Below are 25,289 nucleotides of genomic sequence, written 5' to 3'. Positions count from 1 at the left end.
AGACAGAACTACATGCTCACATCTGTCAGTCACAATTTACGATGTTGGTGTTTTTCTCTTCCCACTGTGCACCGTCTATCTCTAAAAGTGTTCACACTGAGTTGTAAAATTGTCTTTAGGGGGGGAATTTTTTTTTCTTGCTATTCCCCAAGCAGAATATGATTTTAAAAAAGGGTCTCATCTTGCTGATGTTGCATTAAATGATTTGTCCAACAACAACAACAAAAAGAAGCAAACATGTCGTCCCAGGCAGTTTTTTTTAGCAACATGATCTCGTTCATTTAAGTCAGCTTTGTGCAATGAACTGTCATATTTCTACTCATGGCTCTTGTTGCTATGGTTATGGTCTCCCACTCACCGTTTTTGTCTTATACCTCATTGATTCTTAATCTTTTTCTTGCATAGTAAAGTCACCTCGTTGAGTGTGTGCTGGCAAGATGAACTGTGCAGACCTCTGGGGGAAAACAAAGAAAGCAATTGAATGGCATTGTTCCATTCATACAGCACTCTATCTGTTCTCTCTGAGCCTTTCCCATTAAGTGGTAGTTAGCTAAGCTGATAAGGACTAGTTGCTCTGTCTACCAAAAGCACTGATTAATACATTGTGTAATATGGTGGATATTGGCCCCTTAATCACTGCATTCAGGCAGTTTTTTTTTATGAGCTCGTCAGGCTCTTGCTTATCTTCGCATTAGAGATACTATTCCAGAGGAGAAAAATAAAACAGCCTTGTGAAGAAACACACAAGAAAACGTACCTGACCTACCTTGAAGAGTTGGACAAAATGTGAAAATGATTTTTGCTCCTAATTAGCCGTTTGTCGAAACGAAAAAAAAAAAAAAGAAGAAAAAAAACGGCACCTCTGGGCGAGCCATGGGGCTAGACGAGGGTGAAGGGACAGAGAGCTACAAGCTACAAACTACAAGCTAGACGGAAGGAGATTGCAACCGGAGAACAATTCCTCATCTCCGACTGTCAGAAGCCATCTATCTGAGGAAGTGAGGCCGTTTCTGATGGGAGGGAGTGTGCTGATACGTGTGTCCTCCTGACCCTTCAGTAATTTCACACATCAAAGGGAGCACCACCCGGCAGCTGGCATACCGGAGAGAGAGGGGCTGCTGGAATTTGGAGGATTTTCAGAGATTTGCTCATCGAGCCCAGAGTTATCTGAACCCACAGGGGATAGAAAAAGTAAAAAGTAAAAGCTCAATGATATTTTTGATCCTATGAATATTTGACATTCATGCTGCAATAGGCTGCATGCTCGCATTTGCTCATCCTCTATCACCGCCCTTGTTATTTTTTCTTTTACTCTTGCCTGCGAGGCTTTCACAACAGCTTAGTGACATGTTTGGGTTTTTTTTTTTTTTAAATAAATGACACTCTACGGGGTCTTGGCAATAAGATTAGATTCTGTTACTAGTACAATGAACCGAGAGTCTTTACACATACCCTGCCGGGCCTTAGAGCGGAGCTCTATTAAACACCCTGTACTGCTTTTGAGATGTTATCAGGGAGTAATACGTCTCTCTCTTTCTATCTCTTTCCCATTCTCCTCACCTCCGACCGTCTCTCAGTGCTGGATGTGTACGTGTTGAGCACAGATGGTCAGGTGCAAGACTTCAGGTTTCCTCAGACCAGCAAGGGTGGAGCGTCTCTTCAGCTCTCCTCCAACACGGTCAAAGTCAACAGCAAAAATGGTGAGAAAAAATATGTTTAATCATGGTTCATTTTCAGTTTTTCGGGGGTTGTTTCAAAAATATATTTTACTCGTACCTTTTCCCCGCCTAAATTAGCGCATGTGCAGGTTTTTGGAGCCCTTCAACCCAGAAATTAGTTTTTGCATACCTGGTTCCCATGCTCGCAGCCAACAGGTTCTTTGAGTGGGTTTTTGGTTAGATGCCTGATATTTTAACTTTTTGTTCTATGTCATAAAACATGTTAGTAGGTATCCCTCGTGAGAAATGTTCAGGCTTTTAGAGGTGTTTAGAAAAACAAGTGTCTAAATGAGCCTTCGTAGCCCAACGTTAATTCTGCCGATTTCATTCACGCCTCAAAACTCATGAAATGGGTGTTAATTTGTGAAGACTATTTTGCATGTAAGTATCATTAACTTGCCTTTGCCACAGAGCGTTTTTTCCTGCAATAATCCAAAAACCCATTGGCTTCTTGTCAAGGGAACCAGCGCTATGCTAACTTCCAGGTTTGGCTTACAAATAATACACATCATCCCTGCACTGCTCTTAAGTCGTTTGTCCCGGGAATGAATGCCAATTGTAACCTTTCCCAGTGAAGACAAAACCAGATGTTAGTGGGTGTTAGTGGGCTTTTTGTCCAGTGGGAAAGGGGCTTTCGTGCAACGAAGATGAGGGCGGTCACATCACAGATACTTTTTAAGGATAAGTTTGGGAAACACACTTATTAACTTTCTTACCGAGAGTTAGATGAGAAAATGGCACACAAAGAAATGTCAAAAGAGAAATGCCAAAAGAACAAGTTGTGGAGTTAAGTTGAGTTACGTGTTATTTGAGTGACTATTTCTTGACAAACATTTCCATTTCAGTGTCTTCCTGTGGTCCCCGCTGGTTGCTTTCCCAAATTGTCAAACTAGGAATATTTGTCTGAAAATCTAGTTTTAACAATAAAATTACACACGCAATATGTAAAGCAGAGCTAGCAGAGATTTAGAATGTAGTTGTTGCAGTACCTCAATGCTGCCCCCTGTGGCCTCTGGTGGAAAAACAGCTTTTACACCCGCAGCCCAGGAGGAATAGTTTGACATTTTTGGGAATATATTAATTAAGTTCTAAAATAAAAAGCATCAGAGAGCGTTATGGAGCTTTGCATCTAACTCAAGAAAGTATATGTGGAACTGTTCCTTTAAGGTTTGATACATTGACGTATGAACTAACACATCTCTTTTCACGAAAGAAATAATTTGCAATTCCCTTGTTTCTGTTCCATTCGTACGTCTCCTGATTGTATTACTGCCAATTGCAGGTGTGGCCAAGCTGGTGTTTGTGCTCTACAAACACCTGGGTCAGTTCCTCAGCACCGAGAACGCCACACTGAGGGGAATGGGGGACCTGAACAAACGCAACCTCTCCCTCACCGTCAACTCCCACATCCTGTCAGCCTCTATCACCAAGGAGTCCAGCCGTGTGTTTGTAGCCGACCCCGTCATCTTCACGCTGGAGCACCTGGATGTAAGCTCCCTCCTGAGACTCACCCAGACCACACTACAGAGCCAGGCTGCTAAAATACTGAAACAGCTGCAAGGGCTCTTGTAGTGAAGGGCGAATGCAGCGCTTTGATGGATCATTGTTGCAGGAAAAAAAAAAAACGAGCGGCGTAAAGAGAAAAGCGTCTATATTATGCAAGCGTGTCACGGGTGGTGTTAGGGAAGCAAGTCAATCTCCTTCTGTGTTTGGAAAATGCTAAAGCTACCATTCTCACATCTCAACATGTTAAGCTTCCTTTGTTACTTCATCCCTTCCCTTCCAACAATCCTTTGAATGTTAAGAGCTTTTAATTGCACAGAGACTAGTTGGTAAAAAATAAAACCCATGAGCACAGTCTACACATCAGGCACACTGCCATCTTCTAACAGCTAGAGATATGAAATATACAAGGTGTGTTTGTGTACAATCATGCATATTGCAGCGTATATTCATATATGTTTAATCGTCTTTGTCTCTGTTTTTTTTTTGTAGAAGGTGCACTACTACAATCCCAACTGTTCCTTCTGGAATTACTCGGAGCGGAGCATGATGGGATACTGGTCCACTCAGGGCTGCAAGCTGCTGGAAACCAACAAGAGCCACACCACTTGCTCCTGCAGTCACTTGACCAACTTCGCCATCCTCATGGCTCATCGGGGAAATGTGGTAAGTGGCACGGTCCTTGTGGTTTTTGAGCGAGGTGTTTTTCTGTCTCAGTTAGTTGTTCCTCCGTCTCGCTGACAGAGTTGTGCACACACGGCAAGAACAAGAATGGCATTTCAGTGGAGATAATTAGATTATTGCTGGAGGAGAAGGTGAGGGTGGAGGGGGAGGAGGTGGGGGAAAGGAAGCGGGCTGTCATTTTAAAAGAGCGAGATTGTGGATCAGGATAGAAAGTGCCGTGCCATTATCAGAGGTAATTATATTTTACCTATGGTCCGTGTCTAATATTCCTCCATGCATATGTCCCTGAGAATCATGGGAAACAGCGTAACCTCAGCTTTAACTTATGTTTCTAGTCCTCTTGAAGTGGTGTAGGATCCATTTGGTCGCGAAATGCAATTACAATCCAATTACATGATAAATAGCATGTGTAGCGTGGACCTGTAGCCAGTAATACATGTGGAGGATAAGTCTGTGGTTGGTTTAATAATACGTCCCATTTCATGAACTCTGTCCCTGTCATCTGTCTTAACCTCAACCTTAACCACAGCTTGAAACCAGAGCCCCGAGGCTAGGTTTAGTCTCACACCGATTCCCTGCACATCACCTCAACTGCGACTCCTGCCCTCAATAAAATTACAAATATCACAGGAGGAACTGCCTCACTTCAGGGCCACCATGTCCTTGAGTGATATTTTATGTTTTCACGTCTGCTATTTTTCACATTTGCCCGGTTGCCGTCTTGAAACATGCTCAGTTTTAGCTTTTCTGAAACGCAGCGTGATTCGACCTCAAAGAGGAGAACCCACATGTGGACGTCACATCACGTGGTGGTGGTGGTGGTTCATTTTTGGCAGGTTTTTAAACTGACGTCGCTGCTGCAGGATGGGGCCCCGATAATGTGGTCAAAGCATGTTCAGTTTGAGCGTCGATGTCATCAGGTCCGATTAGGATAAAGGATAGGTTCTCTGACGGTTCTATGAGGCATCAACAGTTGGAGTTGCTCAAGTCAAGTGGATTATTGTCTTTTCGGGACAAAATTCACTCTTTTTATTGCTGTCAACAGGAATTTTGTGCTAAATTGACTATCTTTGTAAGATGTCTGCATGATCTGTCTCACTCATAGAAAGTGTGGATTTGTTCCCCTTCCATTAAAAGTGCATTATAGGGGACTTTATTAATAACCAGTATGAACAGGAGGAATGACCACCATGATTGTTTTAAGACGAGGTGTTTGGCTTTCTGCAGGGGGAGGGCAGCGTCCACGAGCTTCTTCTCACCGTCATCACACGCATGGGGATCGCCGTGTCTCTCGTCTGCCTCGCCATCAGCCTCTTCACCTTCTGCTTCTTCAGGGGTCTGCAAAGCGACCGCAACACCATCCACAAAAACCTCTGCCTCAACCTCTTCATCGGCGAGCTGGTCTACCTTGTGGGCATCAACATGACCGAACCAAAGGTACCTTGGAAATGATACCGCAGAGGGTTCCTTTAACCTCTAAACACATGCATTTCTCTCTCAACTAGCTATAAACTGGCTGTAATGTTAGCTCAGTGAAATGCCGTATATTTATTCCCTATCTGTTTGTTCCAACACTTCAGATCTTTGATGCTGGCTCTGAGTGAAATATTCAAACTCAGGATGATGTTTTTTAGGGGTTGTTTGTTTTTTTTTCTCTATGGCTGCGCCATGTTATCAGATAGAAATCTAGAAATATTCTATGCATAGATGATTTCATACACACTTCTCCGACATCATTTCTATCTTTGGACACTTTGGGATCTTCAGTAAAACTGAAAATAAAACTCTCGGGCTTTGAACAAAGCTTGGTTGCGCGATGTGCATTTTAACGATGGATGCAGCAGTGGATTTTTGGGAAATTGTACATTTATTACTTTTCTACTTACCAAGAATGAAAACAACTGATGGATGCGTTTGTAACTCTTATATTGCAGGTTGTTTGTTGGCTAGTGATATTAGCTTAGCTCATATATGGAATCAGTGCCATTTAGGACGGGACGCATATACATTCTCCAATTTAAACTCTAACGCTTACATTTTTACTGAATATGAATCTACACAAATATTGTAATTTTACTCTATCGTCATTTTATCACCTTATAAAGCCTTTTCTTTACACATCCAGCAGATACGGAGCAACATTAGCATTCATTTGGAGCAATGTTTCTGTCCACCTGACAAATGTCGGGTTAATACTCGCTCTCATTTTCGCTCCGGTTTTGTCTCTAAGAACTCCTGAGGGAAATCTTTGGCTCTTTGGCGGCTAAATGCTCCGCTGTGTTCCCCGGCTAGTAACCAAGTTTGTCTGTGTTTTCCGGGCAGGTAGAGCACAGGAGGTTTATCAAAGGAACAGCTGCCTGCTGCTGCAGCAAAAAAATATTGAGCTGAGAATGCTTAAAACGGCTCAAGCAACCCCTTTCACATTTCATATAGTCATTTGATCCAATCAAAAGTATTGATTGGAGCAGCTCGAAGCAGAGCCATTACTTGATCCCATAGACTTTTGTAATCTAACTGAACTGGGCCAATGTCACCCATCACTGAAATGTTAAACTCTCAAGAAAAAGCATAAAGCAGTCATAAGTTACATGGAAAGTCATATTCAGCTAAATGTCATGCCTGCCTGTGTCTCCCTGTCAGCTGGTGTGCTCCATCATTGCCGGCGCGCTCCACTTCTGCTTCCTGGCTGCCTTCGCCTGGATGTGTCTGGAGGGCGTGCAGCTGTACCTCATGCTGGTCGAGGTGTTCGAGAGCGAGTTCTCGCGCAGGAAGTACTACTACGTGTCTGGGTACCTCATCCCGGCCGTGGTGGTGGGCATCTCGGCCGCCATCGACTACAGAAGCTACGGCACGCAGCGGGCGTAAGTGTGACCTCTTTGTGCCGGATTCTTCTTTCACGGGGTAAAAATATGGAGAGTTAGTCATCCCTTCTCCCCATCAGCATGCATGTATGTGCTAATGATAGTAATATCACAAAGAGTAGTCCACCTCTGCCCCCTGGTAAATTTACACCCTGTCACAGCCGTGACAGGGTGTAAATTTCAAGAGGCTATGAGCAAAGCTGCAGCATTAAAGAATACGCCGGCTAGCTGCACTGGCTTGCTGGGTTTTTTATTCTTTGCATGTGGATAATTGCCGGCCTTGTCAGTTAAAAGTTTATGCACTTCTCCACTGGTCTTCATCCAAGCAGCAAGCTTTCTGATTTGTAAGACTGCAATCCTCTAATTTATGGAATTTAAGTAAATGCTTTTTTTCAAAAGCCCATTTTATTGCCGTAGTCTTCATCTCGGTTTCCTGGTGATAAACACGGATCGGGGCTGCAATTCATTCTTGGACCGTCTAAGATACATTGTTTACTGTTCAGTCTTATGTTTATGGAGTCAGCCGCCCCGCATTTGTAGACCGTGAAGTCATGAGTCCAATAAGCGCTTCCTTTTAGACTGCAGCACCTCTCGTGGCACGGGGCCAACGCTGCCTCAAGGTCGGGTTTTCCTCTCTGTGGTCAGAGGAGTCTCTTTTCTGCCGCTGGGTCGTATCACCGAGCCAACTCTGCTGATCGATGAGACATAACTTTTGTTTTGGCAGTGAGATGATTTAATGAACTTAATATCACCTCTTGCACCCTGTAGATGCTGGCTGAGGGTTGATAACCATTTCATCTGGAGCTTCATCGGACCTGTAACCTTCATAATCGTGGTGAGTCGTAATGTTTGTGCGTGTGTGTGATCACTTTTTTCCATTTTTTCGTTCAAAGAAAATCTTTGAAAACAGTTTATAGATATTCTTCCCCCTCTATGCTGGCAGCCTCTTAGCTCTTGCTTTCTCAGATCAATTTGCATGAAAGGAAAGTGGTCCCATTATAGCTGACATGAGGACATCAGTGTCCATTCAACTATGAAATCCTCTGAAATCAGAAGTGGTGCGCAGCAACAACTCAGAGCTGTTTGGTCCTTGCCTGCACATCTAGAGAATACTCCCTTCCAGCAATCAAGGGGAGGAATCGTCTCAGGCATGAAGGTCATTTGCTCAGTGGGAAAACAAGGGTGATGGTGGTGGGAGGGGAGGGGGGGGGGAGAACATGGAAGTAATGAGTGGGTTGGCCAGACAACCATTATCACAGCTCATAGCCCTGCTGAGGATCATGACACGTCCCCAGCCAATCCCAGCACACGGACATCTCCATCTTCACCTTTTAATATTTTATGTGGTGCGCTGGGTGTTCTCAGTGCACACACGCACGCAAATGCATGCAGGCGGGGGGGGGGGGATGCATGCACACAGGCCTGAACAAACACAAGCGCCGCGTATCCATATAGGCGCCTATGGTAACACACATGTAAATCCATCCATAGGCTGTAAAGACATGCAAAAAAAACATAAACTGGGAGAAGTGCTGCGTATGCGGCGTTGGTTTTTTAGCACTGTATTTGGCAGAGAAGTGAGAGACCTGAATATTGTAGAGGACGGCTCCTGAGAGACCAGGCAGGAGAGGGGAGTCCATATGTAGTTTGCCTCAGCTTTCTGCAGAGTGCCTCTCCGCCTGTCCGTCCGGCCGTCTGTCTCATCGGATCTGTGTCATCACTTGCGGCTGTGTTAAATGCATCTCCAGCCACTCGACTCATGCGGACGTAAATCGGCCCCAGTGGCTGGGAGACAAAACTCGCCATTACTCTTAACTGTGATCTAAAAGCCTCTTTCTGTCTTCTTAGCCACTCCTTCCACACTTCCTCCATCTTTATCCACCGCTGTTGTTGCTTTCCTTCTGCTTTCCACTCATTCTTCCACGTAAAGACCCTTTTTTTATGTCCCCTTGTTTCACAATACGAGCTTTTTGCATATTTGTGAATGTATAGAAAATCAGGTCTGCTTCCCACCACGTACGGATTGGTCACGCGTTTAAAATGCAGTTAGAAGTCTTTAAAGTGAGAAGAATCAGGACATGTACTTGTTTTTTCATTTGAATATTTACAGAAGTGCATTTCAAAGGTTTAATATGGAAGCGGGCCACATTGAAGCACACCGCCTCCCGTTCCCCCGGTGGCGACGGGCCCTCTGGTGCTCAGAGAGTCATCCAGAAATCATGGAAACCTCTGTGGATGTATGGCTTGAATCACTTAAATGCTTTTCCTGGCTTCGGTAAAAAAAATCTTTCTAAAACATGGCAGTGAGCTCCATTCTTTCCTTTCTGTGTTTTTTTTAGAGCTTTGTGCACGATACATCAAGGCTGTGGACTCCATCACATATATGTTTCTTATATTTGATGAGAATTTGCACTTTGGTGTTGACTATAACGTCAAATGAGACAAGAAAGTTTCTACGCAGCTTATGTTAAAGGCCAGGCTGTGTGAAGTAGACCAAAGGGGGTTTACCTCTCACTGTTGTTTTTCTCTTTGGAAGGCCATGTACTTTATGATCTGTGCTGAGGCATTCAATTTTTTATATTCCTCCCAGTGAAAGTATGCTCGTCTTGGTGCTGACTAGAGCCAAAAACCCCATGCACCAAGGATGAACCAGTACTTGAAAGACAACCAGGGAAGGTAGCAACCATTGGTGGAATGTAACAAACACATTTACTCAAGTGCTGTACTTAAGTGCAGATTTGAGGTTCTTGAAAAACATTTTTCACACCACGCTGTACTTCTACACCATAACATTTCAGAGGGAAAAATTTTACTTTTTTACTCCACTACAGTTATTTCACAGTGAACTATCCAACTGCTTTTCCTTTCCATTATTTTAATAATTATATATATATATATATATATATATATATATATATATATATATATATATATATGAGGTTTTAAGTATTTATATACTATTTATACATTGTGATTTGTGATTATCACAGTTTTTTAAATTTTATCGTTGATTAATTGAATAAAATTATCCATAATGAAATAATCAGGAATTACATCCTTAAATAAAATAAACAACTACAGTGTTGGTAACTCATTAATGATCTCATGATATAATACTATAGTAAGTATTGATATTTTATGTAATACGTTGCAGGGGACAGTTCACCCCAAAATCCAAAATATATATTTTCCTCTCACCTGTAATGCTTTTTATCAGCCAACATAGTTTTCATGGGTTGCCTAGTTTTGGATGTCTGCCTTCTCTCCAACATGATGGATCTACGTGTTTCTCAAATTTTTGGTTCTCAAAGCGCCAAAAAAAAAAAAAATCATTTGATGGGAATTTGTATTCAGGGTGGTATTAGTACTGAAGTAAAGGATCTGAGTACTTCCTCCACTCGCTGTCAGCAAAACAGGAATTGGATGCCGTTCTAAGTGCAGTCCGTTAACCAGGATACACTTTTGTTTTGACAGGTCAATGTCATCTTCCTGGTGGTGACGATGTTCAAGATGGTGAAGCACTCCACCTCCATGAAACCCGACTCGTCCAGGCTGGGGGGTATCAGGTGAGGGGTGTCAGTCCGGCAGATGAGGTGGCCGTCTGTGGTTTGATGCTGTGTGTGTGTGTGTGTGTGTGTGTGTGTGTGTGTGTGTGTGTGTGTGTGTGTGTGTGTGTGTGTGTGTGTGTGTGTGTGTGGTAATGTGCACCATTACTGCTTTTGCCTCCCTCCTGGAATTTGACCAATATGTTTATTTGATTTCCTCTTCTCTTAAACCAGACTGAACCAATATTTTACCCTTTCAGATTTTATTTTGGTCCATATAGACGGTGCCTTTTTAGTCCATTTTATGGGTTCACTATTTGCACTACGCAGGGTTATATTGCCCTTTTTATTTCTTCATAACTGCATTTCTGACCTTTTGGTACTTCCTTGCTCCTATTGCCGGCATGGTTTACAAGCTCCCTCAGAAGACGTATTGGACCGCATGCTTATGGATGGTAAAAACGAGGGAAAAGCGAACCCCTCCCTCATCTTTCTGCTTCAAGTGGGCTGCATTTGCTCAATAAAAAGACAGGTCCTTGTCCATTTCGGTGCCTGGATTCTTGTTCAATAATGTGTTTGAGGCCAGGCCAACATGTGTTTTGTGGGTGCTTCGTTTAAAGGCACCCACTCCATGATTTTGGTCCAAAACAAACAAAAAAGGCATTGAATTGGATTTCAGGTTTGTTTGTAGAACACAGAGAGCCCACAATTGTGGATTTCACACCTCATCTTAACATTTCCAAACTCATTAGCTGTCATTAATTAGGGTCTACCTCAAATCTGCTATGTAATTAGTTTCTGTGTCAAATGTGGTATCTCAAAAAAAAAAGGGACAAAAAGACGTGAAATAATTGGTTGCACTTTTGTGATTACTGAGACCAAAACAAATGTATTCTTGTTAAAAAGCAGCAAGAACTTGGCGTCAAGTCTAATCAGCCATCACTTAATTTTTTCTGTGGCTCCTCCATCAGTGACATGTTGTTCCATTTCTTCCCTCCTCACCATGGCTCGCTTTCCTCTTGTGTATCAATAACGAATAGCCACCGTCATTGAGACTGACTGTGAAGTTATCTTGTTTCCTCTTGGCTTTCCTGGAAGCCGCCAAGAAAAAAAAACCTGCTGTGTTTGCATAATCTTTAGCCAACAACCCCAAAGAAGTCCAAAGGAAACATTGTAATCTTTGTATCAGCACCTATACGCCATACCTCCACAAGTCTGAAAGCAAACTAGCTTCTGCTTCTTTGTTTGTTTTGTGTTTTCTTTTAATCAAACCTCCGTCCAGCAGCAGAGAAATGTCAAACCAAGCAAAGATGGAAAAAATGCAACTTTGCTGTTTCACTCGCTAATATCGCTCTTTTACTTTCGCAGGTCCTGGGTGTTGGGAGCGTTTGCCCTCCTTTGTCTGTTGGGGCTCACATGGTCCTTTGGCTTGCTCTTCCTCGATGAATCCTCCGTTGTGATGGCTTACCTCTTCACCATCTTCAACACTCTGCAAGGCATGTTCATCTTCATCTTCCACTGCCTCCTCCAGAAAAAGGTACGATTTCTCCCTCGCTTTTCTGAAATGATTACTTGTTTAGTTGATGATTTGGAAAAGGTTACAGGAAGATTTACTGCTTTTATTTGTTTATGTTTTTCTTAAATATGTATATTCCAATTTAATATTATTTGGCTTTTGGATAAAAATACATCACTTCAGAAATTCTGGTATTTTTCACTATATTCTGAAATTGTATTGGCCAAACAAATCAACTTAATTGACTGATTAAACTACAATATTATGGAGCTGGTTAATCATGTAGTCAATTGACGGGAATTATTCAGCAATTATTTATTTGATAATCAGTTAATCATAAAAGTCGCATTTCAAGCAAAAAAAAAAGGCTTCTGGCATGTGATTATTTTCTCTTTTCTTTGTCTTACTTTGATCTGACAAAACAAGACATTTGCAGAAGTCACATTGCCTTTGGCTACAGAAAAGACATTTTATAAACAATTAATTGATCACTTCAAATAGTCCGTGGATTAATTGATAATGAAAATCATCATTAGTTGCAGCCTTGCTATCATGAAATTTAAAAATGACACCGCCTATTTCTTTCCATATCTAACCATTGCACTACCAAGTGTGGATCTATAAATATTTATATTGCGACATTTCAACATTTTTTTATTTCATTTTATTTAATGGTCTTTTATACATTCTTACTAAGCAACACTTACGTCACACTGCATTTCAACATGTTGTCACAGTGTTTGTTATTATCCCTGTCCATACAGATATGGCATTTAAACTGCTGTCAGCTGCATGGCATTTGATAAAGATTAGGGATTTGCATCTCTCGTAGGGGTTGTGTCTCCGGCTGAGTGCTCATTCTGTCCTGATCATTTGTTCCTCTGCAGGTTCGTAAAGAGTACAGCAAATGTTTCCGTCAGTCCCAGTGCTGCGGCGCTCTGCCGTCGGAGGGCCCCCACAGTGCAGCCAAGACAGCCACGTCTCGGTCCACGGCTCGCTACTCGTCTGCAACGCAGGTACGTTCACCCCGCGGGGAGTCGGATGTATCGGGGGTTAGGATTCAGAAAAATACACGTCAGATTTCATGTATGCCAGTTTTCCTGTTTAATGGACTGGTGATGTATTTTTCTCTTTCTTTAAACAATAAGTAATATTCATTAGTTTTTAATTGTCAAACACAAGGAAATGTGTAGCCAATCTGATGATGATGTAGCTTCTTCCACGGTGCCATAGAGCTCCATTGTTGTTACTTTAATATAAAGAAGATGGGCACTGTAGTTAATTTAGCTTCAATCCAACATAATCAAAGCGGTGAAAATACAAATATGCAGGCACTGATTTCCATGCTGTTACCATTTTGCCTCACCAGAGTCACTACTTCATGACTCCTCTTGGGGGCGCTCATCAAATGAATGAGGGCAAAGTGTACGGAAAGTGAAAGGACAACTGAGAGAGGGGGCGTGGCGGAGTCGGACAGCACCGAAAAACAAATCCCAGAGATAAATAGAAATGTGGACACATTACATTCTATTTATCCTCAAATATGGGTTTACATACCACACGTTATACTAAGTGTTGAAATGTAACCAGTTTTATACAAAACAAGTTGGTAGGCACTGACATTTACTCAGGTTTACTTGATAGACGCTGCTTATGTTTGTTAAGCACTGAAAGTTGTATTTTTGCATCATGTTATTTGTTGTATATTAATTCAACTTCAGAACTGTTCTGCTTTCTGGCAGTTTATGGCTATTTTGGAAAGATGGCACACGTCGACATGTTCAGCCCGTGTGTGTTTGTGTTAAAGAGGGACTAAGCTAAGACTTTGCACTTTGTCATACATTGTTTAATCTCAGTTGACAAATTCTGTTGAAACTGACACCACAATGCAGTGAATAAACACAGTGTACGATTAATTCCTGCTTTTGCCTTTTCACTGGTATTTTGTTTTCTCCTCAGACACACAGATATCATGATATATCGTAGATGATTATTTTGCAATGTATCGAGTATCGCAGAATTGTGATTTCATCGTTATCGTGTGCTAAATATTATCGTATCGTGAGTGATTCCCATCTCTAGTTAACACTCACTAGACTGTGTATAGTTCAAAAACAATTTTAGCAATGTTTGTTAAAAAAAACTACAGTGCCCAGAGTTTTTAGAACACCACTGAGCTTTTTTTTTTAAAAAGGAAAGTATATATTTGTGATCTGTCTTTAAAGATTCATGTCCGCAGGAACAAATGGCCTTGAGGCTGAGAGCCTGAAGTTGGACAGTATTGAGAAATGGTCTTGGGATATAAATATATATATATATATATATTAGTAAAGGATTTTAAAGCAAAGATATTCTTGATGTTTTCATACAAAACCATGTCAATAGAAATTTCTTTAAGATATATTATGTACGTATATATATATATGAGTATATGAGAACTGTGTAGCTTTCAGACAGGCAGCTTTAATATATTCATTTTTTTTCTTCTTGTGAAATGTTCTTTTATACCTGTTACCATGACCCTGTTTGAATAGAAAGAAACTGAGAGATTTTAGAGGAAAAAAAGAAAGATGTTGAAAGGACACACAGTCTCTCTTCTATTGGGACTTTGTGAGATAGATAAATGCATGGATGTATGAATAGACAGTTAGACGGACAAATAAACTTTATTAATCCCAAATTGGGAAATTATTGATCTATCTTAAGAGCACTTTCCGGAATTTGATAGCAGCTTCTACTCTAAACTATCCTGAGGAGGGAAAAAAAGAGCTGTTCTTATTGGATCGATGACACATGCAAGGCTTTGTCTCACCTTAGCATGACCACATCATCAGCAGGGGGTTAACCGAGTCTTGTATACAAGTGTTGCATCACGAAACCCACGTAGTTCCTCAATCTTCAGGGCCAGGAGCCTTGAATAACAACGGCACCATGTTGAGTCCTGATCAATGGCTGCCTTTCTCTCTACACCAGAGTCGCATAAGGCGGATGTGGAACGACACTGTGAGGAAACAGTCGGAGTCCTCCTTCATCTCAGGAGACATAAACAGCACCTCCACCCTCAACCAGGGTAAGCAACCATTCTTTTACTCCCAACACCACCAGAATAGACAAATGCGGCATTTTTTCTTTGTGAGGAAGCTCCGAATTCACAATAAACACTTCAATGGAAGCAGCTTTCGTGGCTCTGCGGCAGGTTGGAAGAGAGGAAGATGAGACAGGATTTAACATTGCGTTTCTCTTAGTGTTAAGCGATGGAGGAAAAAAAAAAAAACCTGTTAAATGCTGCCTGTGTACCAAAGTTCACAGGATTTTTCCCCCCCTTGCTTTGCGGCTCGCTGGGATCATGTGAAAGGCGAGGAACAGAGACAGAAAGAGGTGTGATGTTAAGTGCGGCACAAAATGTGACTGATGAGGGCTCGAGTTCAAAATCTCAGCAGCCTCCCCAACTCATCTGTGCGATTGTCAGGACGGAGGTGGAGGTGGACGAGATGAGCAAAGTCAGGCTGAGGTCAGAGCAGCTTTTGGGAGAGATCCCAGCACCTCAGGCTGCAGACAGTGCCAGCGCAGATTTTGGCTGTAGTTATGAATTAGTTTAACTTTTTTCTTTCTTTTTTTCTTTTTTTTTCTTCAAACAAAGTTTCTCAGCGATCCATCCAAATGACTGAGGATAGTTATTACATTCTTGAGGATTTACACAAGCCCGCTCAGGATGATAGGGATACTGTATTATTCATGGCAGGCCACTTAGATATGTTTCGTCTAGTGTCTCGACTGGATGAGTTTGTTTAGATGGACTTGTTTCACATAAACATCGGAGTTGATTGTGTCGCTGCGCTTTGGTCAACACTTGGTCGTGATAATACTGTTTGTCAGTTACGTCAGTCTGTTTGGATAATGTCCTGTTTTGACCCACGCTCTATGGCTGCTTTGTGGCCATAATAGAAGACAGGTCATAAATCTTTTGCTGTATCAGATTTTGGACAGTGAATGTCAGTGTTTGTTTATGTTGACAGCTTCCCAGCGCTCCACCGCAGACCATGAAGTACAGTACCTCGAGCTCCTTTTTTTCCTCAACTGTTTTTTCTATCTCTTTCTCTCTCTCTCTCTCTCTTCCTGTTATTTCAGGGATGACTGGCAACTACCTGCTAACTAATCCTCTCCTCCGAACCCACGACACTAACCCTTATAACAACCTGCTGGCAGAAACAGTGGTGTGCAACACCCCCTCTCCACCAGCCTTTCACTCCCCAGGTGCACATCCACCCTCCGCTTTTATTCTTGCATTGATTTGTGTTTTGTGTGTGTGTGTGTGTGTGTGTGTGTGTTTGCGTGTGTGTGTGTGTTTGCGTGTGTGTGTTTCAAGGCAAAAGTTTGACTGGAAAATACACATAATTGCTTTAAAGGGGAGAGTAGGATGAGACGATCAATGTCACGCTTATGTTTGTCTGTTAAATGCGAGGCTACAGTTAGCAGCCAGTTAGCTTAGCTTAGCATAAAGTCTTGACACAGGGGGAAACAACTAGCCTGGCTTTTTGCAAGGATCACCAACATTTGCTAACCAGCATCCATGTAGCATACAAATGTATATGTACTCGTTTGTTCAATGCATACAAAAATGCAAAAACCAGAATTTGCTGGTTTACAAAAGGGGATCATGCGCTGGACTATTTCTTGGCTCTTCACAGTTGCTAGGCAACCAACAGAGACTTAAAGGCGTTACAGGTCCAGCGGATAATTCCCCGTAAAAAGGCGAATTATTGTTTTTACGCTACATTATTTTGTACAGATTAAACAAATCTCTTTTAACTCTCTCCTTTTAAAGTGCTGTAATAATAGTCAGAGCGTTAACATAACAGTAAACAACTGTTTTCTATGCAAAGATACAGTGGACTAATGTCTGCCTCAGCAGAGAATGAAGTCACTGTCCCTCTGTGTGTGTTGTTTTTCTGAGCTTCTCCTTGCTTTGATGACACGGCCAGGCGGACCGCGCAGGCTTTTAGCTTTCAAACATGCGAGCGTCCCTCTGGTTAAATCCTCCCAATCTCACATTATCCACTATGCATTATGTGTATAAGATTGATCAGAAACATGAGGTTGTGGGTCTGACACCGCATGCATTGAGAATTATTACTGTAATTTTCCCGTTAGTTCTTCTTCACTCACACCTCCTCTGTATTTCCAGTAGTTCTTATCTGCGAGTTTCTAATGCTATGCGAGATAACTCACATCAGTGCGATCTTCCCTCCTCTACTGAGCATGCGTATGGGAATATGACCCGTTGGTCTGGATCATTTATGCTTTTACCCTTTATTCACGCATGATATCTTTAACGGCATGTTTAGATTGTCTTCAGTTTACTTCCAATTACAATCATTTGAATCATGTCAATGTTTACGATGACCTAGTTCCTCACTGGCAGAGGAAAAGAAACCAAATCAAAGAAGAAGAAGAGAAAAAAGAACGGAGCTCATGACGCAATGCGGGCAGAGTCATAGCCCTCAGATAGTCCCAGGCATTTGATGATAAAAGAGAATATACAAAAACAGCAGTATGGCGAAAGTGTGTAATGAGAGGATACGCAGGAATGTATAGCTTTAACCCGCTGCAGTCATCCCCGGCTTGTTTTGTGCTGCGAGCTCGCTTACAGCACAATGAGAGCACTTCACACTCACAGATAATGAAGCGGGGTTGGGACTAAACAATGTCTGAAGAAAATCAAAGACTTTTTTTTTTTTTTTCTGTCTGTGAGCTCAGCAGCAGGCAGAGTAGCTCCGATGCAAAAGTCAGTGTGTGTTCAGACAGCTTGTGCTTTATTACCCTAAAATGTTTACCTGCTTAATCATTGTAGTAATTACATGTTAACATTGGAGCACCGGAGGCAGATAAAAGTGGCGATATTTAATTAGCGCCGTAATTTTGAATGTCATCATAAATAAACACCTCCTTTACCTTTAGGAACATTTCTCCCCTTGAGGCGCTGCTAAGCTGAATTCATACACAGGAGCAACAGGAAGCAGTGACAAACGGGGGGGAGGAGGGGGGGGGGGATTTAAACATGTGGAAACTACTTTGAGGAGAGCAGGCAGCAGCGTGACACACAAATGTCAAAACCTGGTGTGAAGATCACCAACCAAGTATGAAATACGCGCCGAGAGACTGTCAACTTTAACATAAGCTTTTTCTGGAAAAAAAAAAAAAATGTTTGCCTGCTATAGTCATTACGTTTAGCTCCTGGAAAAGGATGAGCGTGTCTTCTGTTATAAGTGTATTAATACTAAGTAATACTCTGCAGATGTTCGACCGATGCAGTAAAATCGGTAAGGAGAACATCTTGGAAGAATCTCTGCTGGAACGCTTCCCAGAGTGCAGCTGTCGCCGTGTCCAGTTGAATTCTGTACACATCATTTCCCCCCCTCTCCCGGTAGACACTACCTGTCTGCAATAAAACCACAGCCTGCGCATAAACAAATGCAAATGTGGAAGCAGCGTCTATTCAGAGAGGCGTTTGTAATAATCTTCCCCCCCGCCTGTTTTGCCCTTTTGCTCTTTTTGCTCTTTTCACTCTTTTGAGAAATGCCTTTGATGTTGTTTTAGAGCATTTCTCCCTCAGCTGCTATCATGCCTTTTCTGACACATTCATTTGAAACCGAAGACTGCCGAATCCTCGTGTTTGTTTTTTTGTTTTTTTTCTCCTTCCTGTGATGACCTCCCCTCACTCTGTAAAATGTCAGCCTTTCACTTACAGGCTCACATTGTACCCAGCGTCTAAAAATCCTCATATCAAATCAACCTAGCCCCGCTTTACTGTCATCCTGCTACTTGGGCTGAGCACGTACACCGCTGTGTGTGTGTGTGTGTGTGCGTATGTCTGTGTGTGTGTGTGTGTGTGTGTGTGTGTGTGTGTGTGTGTGTGTGTGTGTGCGTGCGTGTGAGTGTGTCTGTGTGTCTTTGTGTGTGTTTTGTTCACATAAAATTGATGTACATTTCAAGAAGGGAAATCAAAGCGGCTCTCGGGAAAAAAATATTATTTTACTGTAGACTTTTTGTAATAAAAAACAAAAAAAGCGACTGTGCTTGCTGCTGAACCCTTTCACCTGCTGAGTCCAGGATTCAGTTGTCCTTGATTTGTCCTTCAGCTCTCTCAAACTGTTAACCACATAATTTTGCTGTCAAACAGCGAAAACCTACCACAATTTGAGCAACGCATCACATGGGCTAAATTATAGTGAGTAATCATGAAGGCAAGGACACAACGAGTGGGATGGACTGAATCCAGGCTGGATGTTGAAGCTTTCCACTTTGGTCTTATTTTAGTGAGTTTTGTTGTTTCTGCTGCAATTGAAAAAAAGCATCTGTTTTACTTTTTTTGCACATCAGCTGTTCTTAGGCCAGATAGCCTGAGCAGACACACTTGATGTGAGTGTTGGCAAAGTGAGTCATTGCACCGTGCCTGTCTGTCGTGGTGTGTGGGGGTTGTTGCTGTGCTTGTGGGGGCCCCAGTGCAGAGAGGTGGCTGGCCATCTGTGTTCGACATTACTCTTTTGTCTTGCCTTCTTTTGAACAGGTGGAATGTTTTGTTCATTGTTAATGTCACGACTCTTCCTCATCTGCTTGTTTAATTTCTTTTCCTTTACTCTCATCCTATCCTCTTGCTTTTTGTATGCTGCTGTGTTGTTACCTGGTCATCAGCTACTTTATAGCGTGTTTTGCTGTGCCATATATTGTTTTTCTTTTTTAAGTTTTAAGTCATCTTTTGTTCTCATTTCTCCCAATATTGTTCAGGATAATCTCTTAGATTGGCTTTAACGATATTCAGCCATAATGAGGATGGACATGGTGGAGAGCTGATTGGGTTCTCCTTTGAATTTTAAAACTTCTTGTATTTGCATCAAATTAAAATTAACCCAGAGATCAAAGAGCACAAGAGTGAAGTGTCCTGAGCAGTATCCAGTTGTATGTAGATGGTGTAGTGGACACTTGTTTTGTTCTACACAAAAGGCAGCAAACAAACAAAAATCATACCTCACGCGTTCATTTTGCCTTTTCTTGCAGGACAGCAGTCTCTGAGCAACAGCAGGGACATCAGTGCCATGGACACCCTCCCCCTCAATGGCAATTTCAACAACAGCTACTCCCTGCGAGACGACGACTATGAGACCGTGGGCGTTAGAGCCCCGGGTGACCTGGGGGGCCTCCACCTGGATGATGCCGCCTTTGAGAAGATGATCATATCTGAGATAGTCCACAACAACCTAAGGCCCCGCGGGGCCCCCAAAGGCCGCGACGCACCGAGGGAGCCGGACAGAGCCATGCCGCCGCAGACCAGAGTGACAGTGGACCGGGGTGGGGGTGGGAGCGGCAGCGAGGATGACGCCATCGTGGCAGATCACGCCGAGGCCTCATCCCCCCAGAGAGGAAGTGGAAGAGGAGGCCACACCACCCTGGAGCTGCTCCTGCACCCCCACCACAAGGAGGCGCTGGAGGCCCCCCTCCTGCCCCAGAGGACTCACTCCCTGCTCTACAGCGCCCAGAAGGCCCCCAGGCGTCTGGAGGGGCAGGGCGGCCACGGCCCTGACACTGTAACTGCAGTGGAGGACATGGGCTCCCATTCACCCAACAACAATAGAGACTCCCTTTACACAAGCATGCCAAACTTGAGAGACTCACCCTCGCCCTCAGCTTCGCCGTACCCCCCGGAGGAGGAGGAGGAGCTCTCCTCCTCGCCCAGAAGCGAGAGCGAGGACGCGTATCATAAAAGCATGCCCGAACTGGGTGATGCTCCGCAGCCCCTGTCCTACTACCACATAAACCGAGGCACCAGCGACGGATGCATCATCTCACCCAACAATGAAGACTGCGTGCAGGAAGGAGAGGCGCCCAGCGACGGACAAATGCAGCTCATTACCAGCCTCTGAGCCGGCCCTCTTTGTTTGCACAGGTTTTAACAGATGGCTGCTTTCGGTTGATGTCAAGAGAGCCAGCAAGTCTGGCTCCTCACTCCACATGCCCTTCCTGTTAGGACAGGAAGTGAAATGTTGTTGGGTGGGAAAAGGAATGAAGAAATTACTTTTGCACACAGATCCCATTAACACACAAAACACGTCCATCCCAGGCCAGACAAATGTGGACCGTGAAAGCTCTGCTGTTGGACCAAAGAGGTGCAGAGAATAACACACAGGCCGCCGTGTCAGAGAGAAGTCTGGCATTTCTGTTGTACTGTACTGTTGAAGAATAAGGGATAAAAAAAAATACTCCAAGCAAAGAACTTTGAAACTCCTGACAAATTACTGGGGGACTTTGCAGAACCAGGGTCTTTTTAGTCATGAAGTACAGAACTAGAACTGGTGTGGCTCCACTGCACAGTCAGGACTGTAATGTTAAGAAACCACTAATTCAGACTCAGGCCTTATATTTTCTCTATTGCACATTTAACTGTTGTCAAAGTAACAGCTAAAGAAAATATATTTTGCTGTACCACTAGTGTAAAAAGTAAAACAAAAAAAAAGAAGAAAAAAATAGAAACGGCAACCATTCAATAGTTATGCCCTTTCGATGTTAATAAGATTCTTCAGACAAGGTTAATCAAAATGGTGGAAATGTGCTTTTTCCTCTCACACTTGACTCGTATTATGTTTGAATATGAAAAAAAAAAAAAAGTTTCGAGAGATATCAGTCCATATGAAATCATGCTCACGTCTCTGCTTGTGAAGTGCTTTTGCTTTCATGAATGATGAGTTTTTGCCAGTAGTATATTTGTTAACACCGGGCCATGCACAGATTTGGAGTGAATTGGAAACTTGTCTAATTTATTTTACTTGAAACAAATTGTCAGGTTTAAAGACTTATGTTGACGTCAATGCGGTATTGCAGCTTTTGCGGACATATTTCATCCTTTGACACTAATTAATTTATTAACTGAACTATTCAGAAAAAAAAGCAGAAAAAAAGAACATGGTTGGAAAGTGTGAAAAGTTGTTGCAGCACTGATTAGATTCATTTTATTTCTTTTGTAAGAGCCCATCATCAGCTGATATTTAATTAAACTCCTGTTTGATATCAAATAAATGTGAAATTTTTTCTTGTTCTCAGATGTCTGGCTGCTTATTTTTTTAATATGCATTACATATGCTATGATCCATGCATGTGAGATATTTTATAATTTTGTTATTGTAAACAAATCCCATGAAAAGATAAAAACAAAAACATATCTGGGACCTTTTAGCTGCAAAACCACCAATATACAATGAACTTTTTTTAAAGCAAAAATAAATAATAAATAAAAAATCAAGAGCAGGGCACTGTTTGTAATCTTTAGTGGCAAAAGTTACTCAGTAACAGTAATAGTAAGCGTTTTTATCTGGGACTATTTTCAGCTGCGGATTCATACATATTTGGCGCGCTAGTGAGGATTAACAGTAGGATAAAATGAAATCTAAATAAATAGAAGTTCCCACTTTCATTGCCATGAAGTCATTTCCCGTTCAACTGTCATTTTAAACCAGTAAAGTATACAAAAAAATTAAGCAAATTTCCATCACGAGCGAATAAACTCGGTCACGGGATAGTTTGGCCAGAAGAGGGCGCTGTAGGCTATGCGTGGCTGTAATCCGCCGGTAAACAGTAGAAGAACAGGAACATCTACGTTGATATCTACAGAGACACGTGTTGAGGAGTTGGTTTCAGTTGGGGACGTTGCAATGGTTCTCCGGCGTCAGTTAGCGGCGGCCATGTTTCGTGAAGTCCCCCGACGAAGACGAGCATCACCGGAAGTGTCCGCGAGGAAACAGCTGGTCGCTCACGTGAGTTCAATGTTCGCGCATCAACTAAAAATAGGTCAAATCTATTTAATCGCCGTTTCCATACAGTTTTCCGTGTACTTAAACACACAACATTTGATACTGAGTGTTTCTTTATTTTCATTGAGATTTTAACTTAATAAGATATTCTCTTCAGTTTACCAATGACCTCGTGACATCCAAACACAGGTTTTTTAAGATGCACCTCTACTGATACTGACTCTGGATCAGGCTTCAGGGACAATGGGAAGATCTGGTATCTAGATACCATTTAAGTACATTTATATCTGTATTTAATTCGTTATGTTTTGTTTTTCATTGCATTCCGGCACAGTGAGGCGCATGGCTTATTAATCAATTAAACACTGGTATGGATCGGTGCTCTGTGTCAGCATCGATATCAGTATCAGGATTTAAAATGTTAGATTTAGTCTTAATAGACTGTTAGCAGATTTCTCACTGTTACGGATATTATATCCAACAGTTATGTCAAACAAATGAATAGAATAAATACAATGAATTCCTATGAATAAGGAAGTCAGTTTCCCCCCATTTGGTAGCCTATGTGTTTTGGGATCTGACTGTATGTGATAAAGTGCCATTAAAATACAACATGTCAAATATTGAGTTCAAAGATAAATCTGTTATTAATTATGACAATACTTAATTAATAAAACCTATCAACCATTAATGTTTGAAAAGCGATGACGGTTGAATGTTTTGAGGCCTTTGCAAGTATTGGTCGACAATAACTTGCATATAGAATATGGCCCGCCTCGTCCTTTAACTGCCACTGTAAGAACACACTATGACATAATTATGCAAGTTTAACAAGGTGTACCGTAATCATTTCTGATCGGTGTCTAAATCATTCCATGTGCTGGCCTGTGAGCACATCATCCGAAAGAGGACACGGAGTGGATGAGACTCACATCACAGATTTAGCAGATTTAGTGCTCAATACGTCTTCCATCCGTGACTTAGTGTCCCGCTCCGACTGACCACACACACACTCCGCAGACATACAGCATACAGCAGCCGCCGGAGGATCTGGGTGGTGCACTTTATTAGTCGGAGCCGGGTGCCAGTTTGCTGTCAGGAGACTTGATGCGGGGGCCAAGGCAAAGCTCCGAATCCACTATGGCTGTCTGGCTTGTTGTTTGAACATCAGTCTCTCAGTTTACACAGAGCCGTCCAGAGAAAGCCCACGGAGACACCAAACCGTCCGTAAATTATACGGAAACTTGGCTTCTGTTCAGATATAAATCAAATTTAATGCAAAGTCGATGACCCGCTTACGCTTCGCCGGGAATGGGCCAGGCATTGTCTGCGAAAGCTTCTATATTATAAACACTGAGGAATGGACATGGAGGCTCGCAGTCGGCTTCACGTGAGAATATCCCTTCGGGGGGCATGCGTGATGTCACGTGTGCGTTATCATAACAGACAAAAATGTGATGAGTGGATGTGCTGAGCTCCCATTGTGAAGCATAAGGATCGGTTTTGCATGATGCATATATATTGGTTCATTATCACTAAGTCACCTGTGCACCGTATTAGCTCTCCCACCCTATTATCTTAAAGAACATTGGATTCTGAAATTGAACAATATATAGGTGATCATGTCCTCTCCCCAATAAAGGAGTGATCTTTTTTTTTTTAACAGGAAAGGAGTAGAGAGAGAGAGAAGGGGGAAGACATGCAGCTAAGGGCCGCGGGTCAGATTCAAACCGGGTTGCTGTGGTGACGACTCAGGATTAGTAAATGGGCCCTCCATTGGTGAACTACAAGAGCGCCCTGAGACGGGAGGGGTGCTCGACACCCTAGACTGTATATAAGAAGTGGACTTAGTTACTGATGCCAACTATTAGGTTGTGGACCACAGCTTTGAAACCTCAAGATGAGCACTTTGGCCATCGCCATCTTGGATTTTGGCTGTTCGCTTCTTGGTTTTCTGCAGCCAGAAGAAACACAATTGTGAAACAAGATGTTACAATTGACTAATAAATAAAGTGAGGAGAAGTAGGGTCATTTTCTCGTAGACTTCTATACAATCAGACTTCTTTCTGCTACCAGAGGAGTCGCCCCCCTTCTTGGGCATTGGCGTTTCTAAACCGGAGGTTACCGCCTTCTTGATACCCAGATCAGCATGTCATCGGGTCTCCCTATCCTGCTATGCGCTGATTTCCCCTCTTCAAAAGATACTCCCAGCCACCTTACTTTCCACCGCGTCGCTGACATCACCAATCCTTGATAATAATAATAATCTGATTATATTATGATGCAGCGTATTAGCCATGCAGCGTTTTCTGCAGCGCACGGAAAAAGTTGTCCAAGTTTGTTAGAGATGAAAGTGCCTCATTTATCAACTCATCTTGTCTCTGTGCGTAGACGAAAGCCCAGCTTCCATGGGGGCAGTGGCAAATGAAGGCGCAATAAGGTTCAGTCCGAGAAGACATTACCGTGTTTTCATTTGAATCTGTTTGATGTTCCAGCCTCTGGTGATTTGGACATTATTTCATGTCCATCATCAAAAAGACATCAAACAAGATACTGCATTCAAAATCAGATCACAGAGCCCGGGCCAAAGTGTGTATGTGCGTGCGTGTGTGTGTAGACTATGTACTTGAGGTATACATATTTTTTCCTTCATGAATTATCCT

At 42.5% G+C, this 25,289-nt stretch overlaps 1 protein-coding gene across 11 annotated transcripts in view; it reads left to right on the top strand.

Moving 5' to 3' along the window:
- adgrl2b.1 (adhesion G protein-coupled receptor L2b, tandem duplicate 1) overlaps positions 1-21,891 on the top strand; it is a 100,024-nt gene extending 78,133 nt beyond the window's left edge. For 4 of the 11 annotated variants that reach the window (XM_084008250.1, XM_084008246.1, XM_084008249.1 and 1 more), the window contains 12 exons: positions 1,578-1,700; positions 3,001-3,206; positions 3,714-3,887; positions 5,133-5,342; positions 6,546-6,766; positions 7,535-7,601; positions 10,241-10,332; positions 11,680-11,848; positions 12,715-12,843; positions 14,801-14,897; positions 15,956-16,081; positions 19,883-21,891. In XM_084008250.1, the coding sequence (XP_083864376.1) occupies positions 1,578-1,700; positions 3,001-3,206; positions 3,714-3,887; positions 5,133-5,342; positions 6,546-6,766; positions 7,535-7,601; positions 10,241-10,332; positions 11,680-11,848; positions 12,715-12,843; positions 14,801-14,897; positions 15,956-16,081; positions 19,883-20,745 (2,477 nt within the window). In that variant the 3' untranslated portion in view covers positions 20,746-21,891. Of the gene's footprint in view, positions 1-1,577; positions 1,701-3,000; positions 3,207-3,713; positions 3,888-5,132; positions 5,343-6,545; positions 6,767-7,534; positions 7,602-10,240; positions 10,333-11,679; positions 11,849-12,714; positions 12,844-14,800; positions 14,898-15,955; positions 16,082-19,207; positions 19,262-19,882 lie in introns of all 11 variants that reach the window. The other 7 variants (XM_084008252.1, XM_084008251.1, XM_084008255.1 and 4 more) reach the window with 6 other exon arrangements.
- The last annotated feature ends 3,398 nt before the right edge of the window (positions 21,892-25,289 follow it).

This window comes from Eutrigla gurnardus, assembly GCF_963514095.1.
Source record: "Eutrigla gurnardus genome assembly, chromosome: 4".
Lineage (NCBI taxonomy): Eukaryota > Metazoa > Chordata > Actinopteri > Perciformes > Triglidae > Eutrigla > Eutrigla gurnardus.
This window is presented reverse-complemented; position numbering and strand designations above follow the sequence as displayed.